General features: G+C 40.7%; 1 protein-coding gene across 1 annotated transcript in view; it reads right to left on the bottom strand.

The window, feature by feature from the left end:
• Positions 1-5982, bottom strand: part of dars1 (aspartyl-tRNA synthetase 1) — a 54687-nt gene extending 48705 nt beyond the window's left edge. Inside the window, exon 1 of the mRNA XM_080199362.1 lies at positions 5833-5982. Coding sequence (XP_080055488.1) covers positions 5833-5855 — 23 coding nt within the window. The 5' untranslated portion in view covers positions 5856-5982. The remainder of the gene's footprint in view (positions 1-5832) is intronic.
• Between the last annotated feature and the right edge of the window lie 7856 nt (positions 5983-13838).

The following is a 13838-nucleotide window of genomic DNA, read 5'->3' on the forward strand; positions in this document are numbered from 1 at the left end:
GCTGCCACTGACTGGTAGTGGATCTTCTGGTCCTGCTGTGGTCAATGGGATTTCCCGTTGAATGCATCCTTCACCAGTGGAAAAACCGTGACAGGGGTGCGCCATCAGCAGAAAATCACTCCAGCATGAATGGCAGGAATGTTCTGGCCACTTTTGAAAACAAAAACTACCAACTACAGTTCCTCAATGTACACACTGATTTAAAAGCAGCTATTTTCTTACTTCAAATATATTTCATCATAAGTCATTATAGCTCACAAAAAAAATCTCCAATATCCAGTATCTTGCATAGGATTAATATCCATTTGGGTAGGCCTTGATAGTGAGGATCATGTAAACAAAGAATTCCTTGACCACAAAAGATCTGTATCGATTGAATTAGCTTGCCCAACTTTCTCTCAAAATTACTGCCTCCCTGATTCACTCATACTAATACTTACCACCCTGGGTGAAATAGTTTAATTTCTGACTGATCCCTTCATCATTCTCCTTCCGAACTTTATCCCACGTCCCTTACTGTTCAAGGACATGGCAAAGTTTCTCAGGGTTCAACATTCTAATACCCATATATTTTAATACTTCAATAAATTGTCCTTTTGATCTTCTCTACAGTAACAGATGCAGGTTTCTGACTCTCCATTTAGCTCAAATGTGTGATGCAAGGTACCAGACAGTAATCTCTTACTGCACTTCTTTCCTGGAATGTAGCAAACAGAGCTGCACATGGTACAGAGGATGAACCAAATCCTCAGGATAGCATCCAATAATTTGTGACCTGTACAACCAAAGTCCAATTTATCTTATTTGCTGTTGTACAGGCTCAATCAACAAACTTCCCATCAATAGCACCAAATAGGGAGCTTGAGCTCCATTTTGTAAACTAACAGATGGGCAGGATCTAAGATCTAGAGTTCTAGATCAGCAGACATTTATGGAGAGTGGAGATTAGCCAAGAGAACACTGAATGAGTTTTCAGTAGTGGATGGCTTGGGATATGAATATGAACCTCCACATTGAGAAATGCAGACTTAAAAATAATTGTAACTTTTAATGGAAATCACCTTTAAATTGTGTACATTTTGAATAAAAATATTGTATTTCACACGCAAATGGAGTTAAATGCTTCCACTGAAAACCTCTTAAACTAATGAAAACTGTATTAAATGGTGCTTTGATGTGCTTTTATGAGGTTTTAGAGATAAAACATTTTTGCACAAGGGCAGCTTAGTTGGAGAATATCGGAGTTGTGCTTCAAGATTTTTATAGTCTAAAGGTGTGCCATGACAGATAGAAAATGGTGGATCACTGCCTTTAAGGCAGGAACAGATTCTTGATCAGCAAGGGGTGAAAGGTTATTAAGGATAATCAGGAATGTGAAATTGAGGTTAAAATTAGATCAACCATGATTTACTGAATGAAGTAGGCTCAGGTGACCAGGTGGCCTACTCCTGCTCCTAGTGCGAATATTCACATGTATCTTTGTAAATTTAAGGAATTCAATCCTAGTTTCTCTAATATTTTCTCATGAAATAACCCTTATGATTCCAGATATCATTCTAGCAAACCTATGCTGCTTTCCCTCCAAGGCCAATCCTTCCTAAAGTCTGGGACCAAACTGCTTAAAGTACTCCCGGCTCTGTAGCTGAAGCATGACTTCTACCACCTTATATTACAGTTGTTGTTTAAAGGTCAGCATTCCATTAGCCTTTGCGATTTATTTTCTACACCTGATTTCAACAGTTTTAGATGATCTTAAACATCATTGCCTTCACAAGTAGGCCACAAAGCATTTTTATTATATATTTTGATAATGATATTTTGAAGAGAAACTATTTTAATAGGAATTCACATGAAAGCTATGACATTAAAATTTAGCATGAATATTTACTTCAATTTCAATCAGAATTAGGCCTCAATATCTGACCAAGAGAAGTTGGAGCTTATTAACACGGACTTAATTCTGGCCAAATCCACAAGAATACACAACAATCAACTGTTTTCTTTAAAATCCAGCTGCTCAAAACTGTGAATTGCTACACCTGCAACTTTTATGAATGGTGAGACTATACCAGATATTTCAGTTTCAAACATTTCCTCTGGTAAACAGGAAAATCCTAGCAGTGATTTCCTTCACATAACACAGTAATGCCTGAAAAAATTCTTTTGACAATAAACCCATATTAGAAGTTGGTAAAATGCCAATTAGGACTCCTCACGAAAAGGGATACAAGCTGTGTTTAGTTCTGGCATTTATAATAATAACTCACATTCTGAAAAATGATTTTTTTTTGTTGGTGTTTACAAATGATTTCCTTTTCTGAAAAAGGATCTGTGAACCATATAAACCTATCAATCAAGGACAGCACAATCTAGACAATTATGGGGAAAAGGCAGGAGAATGAGGATGAGAAAAATATCAGCTGTAACTGAATGGCGGAGCAGACTCAATGAGCCAAATGGCCTAATTCTGTTCTGATTCTGATTTCTAATTGCCTTCTCCATGATGGGTCAGCAGGAGATCATGAAGCAAGAGAATGAATTTTAGTCCATTTGCCCGATTCAAATATTTCAGCTATTTCCACTATTCCATCAATTAAATTTGATCACTTTCATAGCTCTGCCAAACAAGGCAAATGAATTGAACAGGGGATCTAAAGACTCAAGTGCAAATCTGCAGCTCTGAATGAAATGCAACAGTCATAGAATTTCAACTATTAGACCACTATTATCTTATTTTAAATCATGTCACATACCTAGTGGAAAATGTATTCAATGTACAGATCGTCATTCTAAGTATTGTAAATAGATGTGGTGCTTTATTTAGAAGAAAAACTGACATTTCATGACAAAAGATTATAGGCTCAGCTTTAAACAAACTATGGACTATATGGACAGCTTAAGGCAGAAATAATATAACTGTACAGATGAGATAAAATAACTTAAACTAATCCCAGAAATCAGGATCAGAAGACATACTTTTAAATTAGTGAAAAGCAAGAGCATTCTAAATATTTTTCTCACTCAAAAAGTGATTTACAAATGCTGAAATAAACCACTGGGTAAGTAAGGAGCAAAATGTAAGACGTTTTAAATGCAGAGAGGGCATTATAATGGGAGAATATACTTGGTGTGCTTGATGGGCTTACAACCTTTCTTGTCTTTGCATTTAGCTACGTTATCCAATCATACTAGGCCTATGGCACTGCCATCTCTGACTGACAACTAAAAAAATGCAGCAAAGCAGGAAGTTGCTCATCCAAATTCTTAACCCTGTTATCTAATGCTTCATTCTAACCGAATTCTGTAGGAAAGCATCAGCATGCAACAATTCACAATACAAATCATTAGAATAGCCATTAGAGATTTTCCCTGGCTGGGGTATTATACCCATTACCTCAGGTCGGAATGGATAAAATGATGGCGTGGTCATAAGTAGAAGTAATGAATACTGACTTGCTATTTAAGCTTTAAGACATTTCATTGGAATCAATATTATCCTCACTTGACCTTCAAATAACCCTGCACACATCACTAGTTAGAAAGTCCCTTTTACCCTTCCCTTAACTCAGAGACCAGCTATAGCTCCACTGTTCATTGGATCACAGTACAGGAGGCCAGTCAATCTCTCACGACTGTAAACTCTGTATTAGAGCTATCCAAACTTGTACCACACAATTTTCCTACAAAGCTGTGCATCTCGCATCAACCTAGTATGTACTACACAAGCCTTGTTTTGTGATAAATAACTCGTGTACAGCTTCACAACATAATTTGAAGGGACCATGTACAACAAATACATTTTAAAGGGAAACTGCATCTACACCACTGTTCTTTCCATATTGCTTTGCAACTCTTCCCCTTCAATTATTTATTCAACTCCCTTTTATTATCGAATCTGCTTCAGCCATTCTTTCAGGCAACAAATGCAAATCATAATTTAGTGCATAAATTTTTCTCTCCTTGTCGTCTCTGGCTCCTTTGCCATTTCCTTAAATCTCCTTAAATATCCAACCTTCTGCAACTGGAAAACAATTTCTCTTTATTACTTTATCATGGCCTTTTACAACTTTAAACATCTCTACTGAATCTCTTAACCTTGGCTTGAAGGAAAACAATCCAATTTTGCTGGTGGCTGCACGTGACTGAAGTCACTCATCCCTGGAAGCACTCGAGTGCACCCTTTCTGCACTATGTGAAATTTTCAAATCTGTCCCCCAGTTCTGTGATATATGTACAAATTATCATAGTTGGCAGGGATGGTTGAGAATGGTTTTAAAGATTCATAGTTTAAAAAAAGAATCCTGGGTTTTATATAGGAGTAAAAAGCAAGGAAGTGATGTTGAATCTTTATAGAACCAGCAACGTTCAATTACAGCTGCGGTATTGGACACAACAGAATATTGTTGCATACATATAGAATCCCTAGTGCATTCGAAGGCCAATCAGCCATCAAGTCCAACAGAGCATCTTACCCAGGCCCGCATTATCTCTGTAACCCCATGCATTTATCTCACTAATCCTTCTAACCTACACATCCTGGGGCATGAAGGGGCAATTTAGCATGGCCAATCCACCTAACATGCATGTTTTTAGACTGTGGGAGGAAACCAGAGCACCCAGTGGAAATCCACACAGACATGAGGAGAATGTGCAAACTCCACACAGGCAGTGACCCAAGGCTGGAAGTGACCCGGGTTCCCTGGGGCTGTGAGGCGGCGGTGCTAATCACTGTGCAACTGTGCTGCCCATATACCCATAGGTCTCTGATCTTGCAACCCCTTTAGAATTGTGCCCTTCAGTTTATGCCTCTTCTCTTTCTTTCTACCACAATATAACACTTTTCCGCTTCTTTGTTAGGTTTCACCTGCCATGTGTCCACTCGTTCCACCATTCTGTATCCTCTTATGGTCTATCACCTTCCCCTTCACAGTTCATAATATTTTCAAGTTGTCATTTGCAAAGTTTGAAACTGTATATTGAAAATCCAAGACCAAATCACAAATATACCTCAGGAAAAGTAACGGTCAAGCCATAGGGAAGCCACTCTATATCCTCCAACATATAATCATTCATTATCACTCTGTTTCCTGCCCATTAACCAATTTTGCATTCATGCTGACCCATGTATTTCACAGGTTTCAACTTTGCTGAAAGTTGATAGCTTGGCACTTTATCAAACTCCTTTTAGAAGTCCAACTCTCTTGCTTCCTTTAAGTAAAGTCGTCATAGTCCCAGATGACCACAGAATGACTGGTGGTGATTTAACCTGAGGATGACCACACCTCGGGCAAGATTGAGAAGGTGAGGCCTTGATGAATAACCTCAGACAGTACGGGAAATTGAACCCGCGTCTCTAGCATCACAAGCCAACCAAACTAAGCTAAACCGTCTCCTTTTTTAAAAATAAACTATTTGACAAACAGCTTGGTCATACACATAACACAGTGTCAGATGATAACAAGGTGGTGAGACGCTTTAGGGCGGCTTACATTAAAGGTGGTTTTGTAAATGACAGTTACTGCTGTGTGCAAGAGTGAGTTGGAGGGAAGCCCCGCGGTTCAAGAATAGATGGGTGGGGACCAGGGTGAATCCCCATGTCCCGGCAGTGGGGTTGGGTGGAGGGCAATCGGCCGGAGGGGGAATTCCAAAGGTTGTGAAGTCGGAAAACTGGGGGATGTCCAGAAGAGAGAGAGAGAGAGAGAGGGGGGGGTCAATGGAAAGCCCAAAGATCCTGGAGCTGACGCAACATCTCCGGCAGCGCAGTCTCGCTCAGCAACTGATCGACTGACTGCCCTTCCTCCTCCTGACCGCGGGTCCGGCCCCAGCTCTTACCCTCCGCTCTCTCCTTTTGTCATCGTCTCGGTTCTGTTTTAATCAAACCAGTCTGTCAAACAAAGAGAGGTTTAAGAAAACCACTCGCCGGCCGCCCCACACCAAGCCTCGCCGCCCGGTGCGCCCAGACCGGAAGTGAACCGCGGTGCGCCCACCACCGCTCCGGGTGCAACCCGAGCCTCCAACCATCGTTCCGGCCGGTGTTCCCCAGTCAGACTGAGAGGAGCAACCGATGGAGACACAGGCTTGTGTACCGAGCCTGACTTGTTGGGGAATCGACCTCTGGAAAGGGCTTTCCATAACCCACCGCAGAGCGAAACCCCGTCGCAGAACAAGACAGAAATTCCTGGTTGAAAGTGTGTGCTGCATCTTTCATGGTGGTGTGGTGATGGGGATATTTAAGACCCGTTAAAAGTGTCAAATTCAGGTTACAGGCCTGCGGCGATTCAAGAAGGCAGCTCACCACCACCTTCTCGAGGGCAACTAAGGACGGCCAATAAATGCTGACCAGCCAGTGACGCCCATGTCCCACGAATGAATTAAAAAAAAGCCCAAACTCAATCGTCAGCAAAACAGAGGGACTTTCCATTGATTTGGAGGGAGGGCGGGGGTGGATCGCACGTGATGGCTGCTTTGTTTCGGAGCCTCTTGAAGTGCAGTGCCAAACCTCATTTAAGAAATCCTCAGGGAGGCTATGGTTGGAATTTTACCATTCCATCCACCACAGGAGTTGGAGTGGGTGAGGGGCGGACCATGGAAATATCTGTTGACCTGTGCCGGGATTTTACGGTTTCAGGATGAGTTCGTCTATAAAATCCAGCTCTATGAGTACCAACTGGGTACTTTATAACAAAAACAGAAAATGTTGGAAAATGTCAGCAGGTCTGACGGCATCTGTGGAGACAGCGCAGAGCTAGCCTGGCATTTCATGTGTGGATGACCATTGGACGCTCAGATTCAAAACATTGCCTCTATTCCCTCTCTACAGATGCTGTCAGACCTGCTGACATTTTCCAGCATTTTCTGTTTTAGTTTCAGATTCTAGCATCTGCAGTATATTGCCTTTATCTGGCTACTTGGTAAACGTTCCCAACTTAAATGTGGCGACATTGGATTCTCCAAGCCCTGTTTTTTAATTGTTTATATTTTTTGAGAGACAGTGCACATATGCACCGAAACTTACATCCAGGTAGCGTACACATCTAACACAAGTCTCTTATATTCAGCCACACAGAAGTAAGACAATATAAACATTTCATAACTGTAATCAAAAATGCAATTCCTGATCTTAGCCATTTAGCATGCCATGAATGCAACCTTGGTTTTGGCATAAGTGGATGTGAAGTATAGATTATTGTTTGTGGATCATTTGCCTATTAAATTTAACAGGCTATGTTGTGAGAAACAGTTGAAGTTGGAGAAAATCATTGCCTGGGAAATATGACCAGGGAATAATGACTTGAAGACCATTTGTTTGGTGCTAGCAGATTAATAGATTAATCCACAGCACGCATGGAACATTTATACAACAGATTTGATGAAAAAGATTGGAAATCTGAAAGAAAAATGCTGCAAGTATTGTGTAGGTTGTTTTCCTCAAGCTTTAAAAAAACATTCTTTTGAATTGAAACAGAAATAAATAATCCCACATTTTCTCACCTGTGAAACTTGTAATTCCTTTACCAAGTATATATAAGCCAAAAAAAATTATTTTCCTTTCATTATAACACAAGATACTCCTCTAATATATTAGTAATTTCTAAGAACAGCAACTTATTGTAAAACAGTTTGCTAGCTGGTGACTTGTGTCAACCCATTGTATTATAGAGATTTCCTTCTCTCTGACCTTTTTATTGCGGCTAGGTCTATCCGTCTTTTCTCAGTTACATTCTTTGTTGAATGAACATTGTCCCAAAGAGACCACTTGTCAACATAACATTCTATGGGTAAACTTTTCTCACATTCTCCCTTATATAAAATATCTGACAATATACTGGAGAAGAGAACCCCCATATCCAGTACTTCTACCAATGTCAGTATTTCAGCAGGTAATGTGTTTTTTATGATTCTTTTAATTTTCTTGGCCTCACAAACCAATGGACAACACTTCTTGTTTTCTTCCCACCTCGAATATGATAACCCTGCTATGCTAAAGTACCCACTTGGGAGATCGGTTTGTGAAACATCACTAACCTCATATCTTCTGGCTCACCCAAAGCTGGGAACTTGAGCACAATCTTTCTAAATGTAACCTTTTTAGTGTGTTATTTGTTCCCAGAATTTCCTCAACTGAAGCATATATTAGATCTGACGCTAGCTAAGTACCAAGATGAATCATGCTTGATTTATTGCGGCTCTGGGGTGGGATTTTACTCAGATCTGACGCTAGCTAAGTACCAAGATGAATCGAGTGCACAATCAGTTTAACTGCCTAATCAAACTTCTTGGTTGTTCTGTTTCTTCCTTGGTATCTGGATTCACCCTTTAGAACATAACAGAGGATTTAAACCAAGTGATAGGGATATAATTAACTTTTTCTAGACAAGATTGTTGATTCAGTGTCACTCCTAACTTGTTTTGTGTAATGTCTAAACCTATGTCTTTTAAGATCACTGAAGCTGGACTTCCTAGCTTGAATGCCTTCTTTATCTTCTTGACCACCTCTTGCTCAGTCTCCCCCTCCAGGAAATTATTAACATGCATGATGAAAATTCTAGCCCAGTTTCACCTTCAACTGAATGCAACCTGTTTCCAACAGGACTGACCTCATGGGAAAATACCATTCTCTTAACACATCTTTCAATCTGTCAACACACTTGTTCAATTTCCATAGCTTTCCTTCTACATCACTAGCTCTTTGGGAGGTGCTAAAAAAAATTCTCTTTCAAAACTTCTTCCCTTGCAAGAACACAGCCTTTACATCAATTGATTTGTATTCCTGGAACAGGATGCCAAAAAATCTTCAAACTTACTTGGTCTGCAATAGTGAGTTCATCTGGACATCCTGATTCTCCCACTCTCTCTTTAAAACCTTGGGACCTAATCTTGCTTTGGCCTGATATGTGCTATCTGGGAGTATCTTTTCTGAACAGTTCCAGCAGTGAGATAAAGCTGGCTGTCCCCTTTCAAGTACTTCATAAATTCTCCAAATTCTTTCCAACTTTAACCCTGTTTGGCTTTCTTTTAGCTTATTTTCCAGTTTATTTACAGCTACTAAAATGGCTTGGTCATGAGGACTTCTACTGAGATTGCTGGCTTGCTCTCTGGATCTCATTCTTGTTAAGCTATGGCCTCTATCATGCCTGTCCCTCTGGATTGCTACTACATGATCGTTCTCCCATACGAGCAGAAGATTGTCTGCAAGTTCGTGATTTTTTTCTGGGGTTACAGCCACTTTCTGGTTCAGTGTCAGAACTGATACACCACTTTTGAACTTCAAACAACTTCCCAACCTCAAACAGTCCATTATTTGCAGTAAATTACCCAGCCTTCAGGAGAACTGTGACTACGATACCACACAACCCTGCCACAGCACCCTCTGCAAGGTGAGCTGGATCATTGACATGGATACCACTATCAAATGTGAGAACATCATCTACCAGGTACACAGTACATACTGATGCAACTCGGTCTATCTAATATGCTGCAGGAAAGGATGGTCTGAGGCATAGTACATCATTGACACCATACAGATGCTATGACAACAGATGAACGGACATTGTGAGACAATTGCCAAGCAGGAGTGTTCCCTCCCAGTCAAGTGCGTTCAGCCTCCGCTCTTCGAGTAAGCGTTCTCCAAGGTGGCCTTCAAGACACACAGCATGGAGAATCACTGAGAAGAAACCAATAGCCAAATTTGGTACGCGTAGGACGGTCTCAACCGGGATCTTAGGTTCATGTAACACTACATGTAACCCCCACTATTTGGCCTGGGCTTTCAGAATCCTAACTTTCCTGGCTTAAGACAATTCACACCTCTTTAACCTGTGATTGTCCCTCTCTCCACTCACACTGTCTGTAACTAACAAGAGTTGATTACCTGTAAAGACTCACATTCCAACCATTCTTCACATTCCAATCTGTAATTATCTTGCAGTTGTGTCTATGACTATATATGCCATGTTTGTGAACCTACCTCTCCACTCACTTGATAAAGGAGCAATGCTCCCAAAGCTCGCGATTTGAACTAAACCTGTTGGACTTTAGCCTAGTGTTATGAGACCTCTCACTAATAATGCTAATACCATACATATCTTGCTTCTTTCGGAGTACAGAAGTAACCCAAGTCCACATTTCAACTTAAGCTTTCGATTGCTCATATGAATCAGAGTCAGAAAAAAATGATAGTCAAAACTTTCAATTTTGCGCCATCCTTCTGCCAATCAGTAACTTAAATTGTCAGCTATAGTACACTTGTTTTCCTCAATGTACTGAGACAAAAAGCATCACATACAGCTAGTCAGTCACCAAGCTTACGGTTCATCCTCTTCTACCATTGTTATTCAACAATAAAGAGTTATGGTGGAAGAATCAATCCCGACAGGTCATTCAGATTATTGTATAACACTTCCTCAGCACTGCTAACCTACAAGAAGCTCCCCAACCCTGAAGGGTTCCAGCTTTCTCTACTTATAGGGAAATCAATATCACATGTTTAACAATTCCCTTAATAAGGTGATTGTCATACAATGTTATTAATAGTACGTTGGCAAAGGAGTCCAGAGAAACAAGATTGAAACCTTGTGAAGTGATCCGCCTTTGAAGTAGTCCAAGTTGAACAACTTAGGACAGAATTTCAGGATCTTCAAAGGTGAAGACTGGAATCCCTCATGGAAGAAATTGCATTCCAAAGATATTGATTAACTCACAAGTGTTTACTGACATCTGGGTGGGATGTTGAGAAATCAGTGGGCTGTGTCTTTGTTAAATTTGCTATTTTGCATGCAGAGTGTTATGTTTGACCATAGTTTGTCTGTTAATGTACATGTACCTCATATTAACCCTGAATGTTGGAATATAAGATAGATATGGTAAATTATTTTATCTTTCTGACTTTGTATTTTTTTTTGCTTGTTCAAAACCAGTGGAACCTTATTCTCTTAGCAAGTGTCTTCAATCTTAAACTTTGTTTAAACAAAAGGTTACTGGTTCCTAACAGGCTTGTATCAAGAACATGGGAGTCTGGTCCAGGGTCATAACATCTGTGGTGCTTCAAATTCTTTTTCTTCAGATATAAATATCTTCTCTTCATATCAACTTTTCATCTAAAATCCTTGATTGTATCTGTTTTCATCTCACTCCCAGGCAGTGGGTTCCAGATCCTAAACACTTGTTGCGTAACATGCTTTTTCTCATGTCGCTATTGTTTCTTTTGCCAGTCACAGTGAATTGGTATCCTCTGGTTCTTGATCCTTCCATCAACACAAATATTTTCTTCCTATCGAAGTTGTGCAAATCTCTCATGATTTTAAATGTCCTCTTAATTTTCTCCAAGGAGAACAGCCCTAGCTTCTCCAATTGATGCGCACAACTGAAGTTCTCGTCCCTTGAACTATTCTGTTGAATCTTTTCTATCCCGTCTTGAATGCCTTCACATTCCTTCCTAAAGCGCCTAAACTGGATGGAAGACTCCAGCTGAGGTCGAATAAATGTTTTATGCAGGTTTATCATGACCTACTTGTTTTTGGCATTCATTGGCAACAGGGAGGACCTCTATTTGCACTTGGAAGGAAGAGCTGCCTTGAAAGCTGTTGACCATTCAGCACTTAAGGGCCTTAATGGGGGCAAGAGCAAGCTTTCTATCTCACCATAAAATTGCGTCCTGTTTGCGCCAAGTGGAATTCCAGACGGAATCCCATCCATGTAATTTCACACTCCTAGCTGCCTCCTGGGGAACGTAAACTTCAGAACTTTAAGTGCAACCAGCCTATCCAATACTTCCTCTTTATCAAATTTTAATGCATTCAGTGTCCAAGCTACTTCCTGTTTCACTATGATGTGACAGCATCTTTTTTCTCAGTGAAGAAAGATGCAAAATATGGATTTAGTATCTCAGCCGTTTTAGGTTTTTAATTGACTAAAGTCCTCCTTTTGCTATTAATGTGCCTACGGAGGACTTTTGGATTTTTCTTCGTCCGTCTTTTCTCATATGCTCTCTTTCAGTATCAGCTGAATGTCAACTAGGACTTACTCAATGTTGACATTGACTACGTCATTATCTGAGGAATTGTGAATGTATCTGAACGCTGTGCAATCATCAGTGAACCTTCCAAAATTGCAACTTTCTGATAGAGGGAATAACACTGATGAAGATGGTTAGGCCGAGAATACTGTTCTGATTAACTCCTGCTAGAACTTAGGTGATTGGCTTCCAACATTGAACACTATCTTCCTTTGTGCTCGGTATGACTCCAAACAGTGGAAAGATTTCTTCTTGATGTCCAATGACTTAATTTTACTAGGGCGCCTTGATGCCACACTCGGTCAAATGTTGCTTTGATGTTTAAAGGCAATTATTTTCACCTCACATCTTGAATTCAGCACTTTTGTCCGTGTTTAGGCCAAGGCTGTATCCTGACAGAACCCTCTACTGAAGTGATTTAGATTTGAAATGTTAACTCTGTTTCTCCCAACAGATGCCGCTGAGTTTATCCAGCATTTTCTGCTTTTATTTTGGATTTCCAGTATCCATTTGCTTTTATCAGAGCCCAGTTAATTTCAGAAAAACTCTGATTTCTGTGAACAATCTTTGGCTTTTTATTATCCTTTTCTGATCTTACATAGGAACATAGAAGATAGGAGCAGGAGGAAGCCATTTGGCCCTTCAAGCCTGCTCCTCCAATCATCACGATCATGGCTGATCATCCAACTCAATAGCCTACTCCTGTTTTTTCCCCATAAACTTTGATCCAATTCACCCCAAGTGCTATATCCAGCCATCTCTTGAATATGTTCTATTACATTGAATGTTGTGATCAGTATTTTCTAGTTGTTTTCACAGCCTCACATGAATTGCTTACTCAACTTCGTTCCCCAGGACTAAAGTAGGCAATATTTTGTTCTTTATATTGGACAGAGTGAAGTCATTGCCTTTGGTAGCTGCCATAAACTCTCTTTACTGGACACTGACTATTCCTGCCCATTCTGAGCCTGAATCAGACTGTGTTTGCAACCTTGCCATCCTATGTGAACCTGAGCTGAGTATCTGATCTCATACCCTCTCCATCATCAGGACCTCCTATTTCACTTCCACAATATTGGCTGGACCTGCTTCCGACTCAGCTAATTCACTGCTGAAAACCTCACCTTCTAGTTGTGAATATTCTAATATTTTGTGATCCACATCTCACCTTCCACCCTGTGTAAATTTGAGGTCATCTAAACTTTGCGTCCCATAATGCTCACTTGCATCAAATCCTATTTCGTTCATCATCCCTCTTCTTGCTGATGTGCATTAGCTTCCGGTCTGGTAATGCCTCAAATTTCAAATTCTCATTCTTATTTTCATTTCCCTCAATGGCACTTTCCCTCCCATTTCTGTAACCTTCATCAACCTGTCAACACTCTGAGACCTCAGTGCTCCTCTAATTCTTATCAATTGTGGAGGCAGGAACGTTGGACTCGTTTAAGGTTCAGTTAGATAGACACATGAGTGAAACGAGGGTGGAGGGTTATGGTAGGGGCTATTAAATAAGGTTAGAACCTCGGGAGACACCAGAAAAGCAGGCTTGTAAGATTAACGTTTTTGTCTTTTTATTCCGCAGGTGTTGGTCCACCTCGTGTCAAACGAGGGGCACGCACACGGTGGGTTGTGCATGGGCTGCTCTTGGAAGTTCCGGGAGTGGCCTAGTACTTCGTGTCGGTGTGTGTGCTTGATCCTGGACCAGTAGACGGGCGCCGCAACAGCTCGGTGACTAGCACTGCTAGCTGTGCAGATACATGGATTTGGGCCTGTGTCTGTGGGAGTTTGCGCATTCTCCCTGTGGTTGCGTGGGTTTCCTCCGGGC

This window comes from Carcharhinus amblyrhynchos, chromosome 11 (assembly GCF_965287045.1).
Source record: "Carcharhinus amblyrhynchos chromosome 11, sCarAmb.v2.hapA, whole genome shotgun sequence".
NCBI classification, from domain to species: domain Eukaryota; kingdom Metazoa; phylum Chordata; class Chondrichthyes; order Carcharhiniformes; family Carcharhinidae; genus Carcharhinus; species Carcharhinus amblyrhynchos.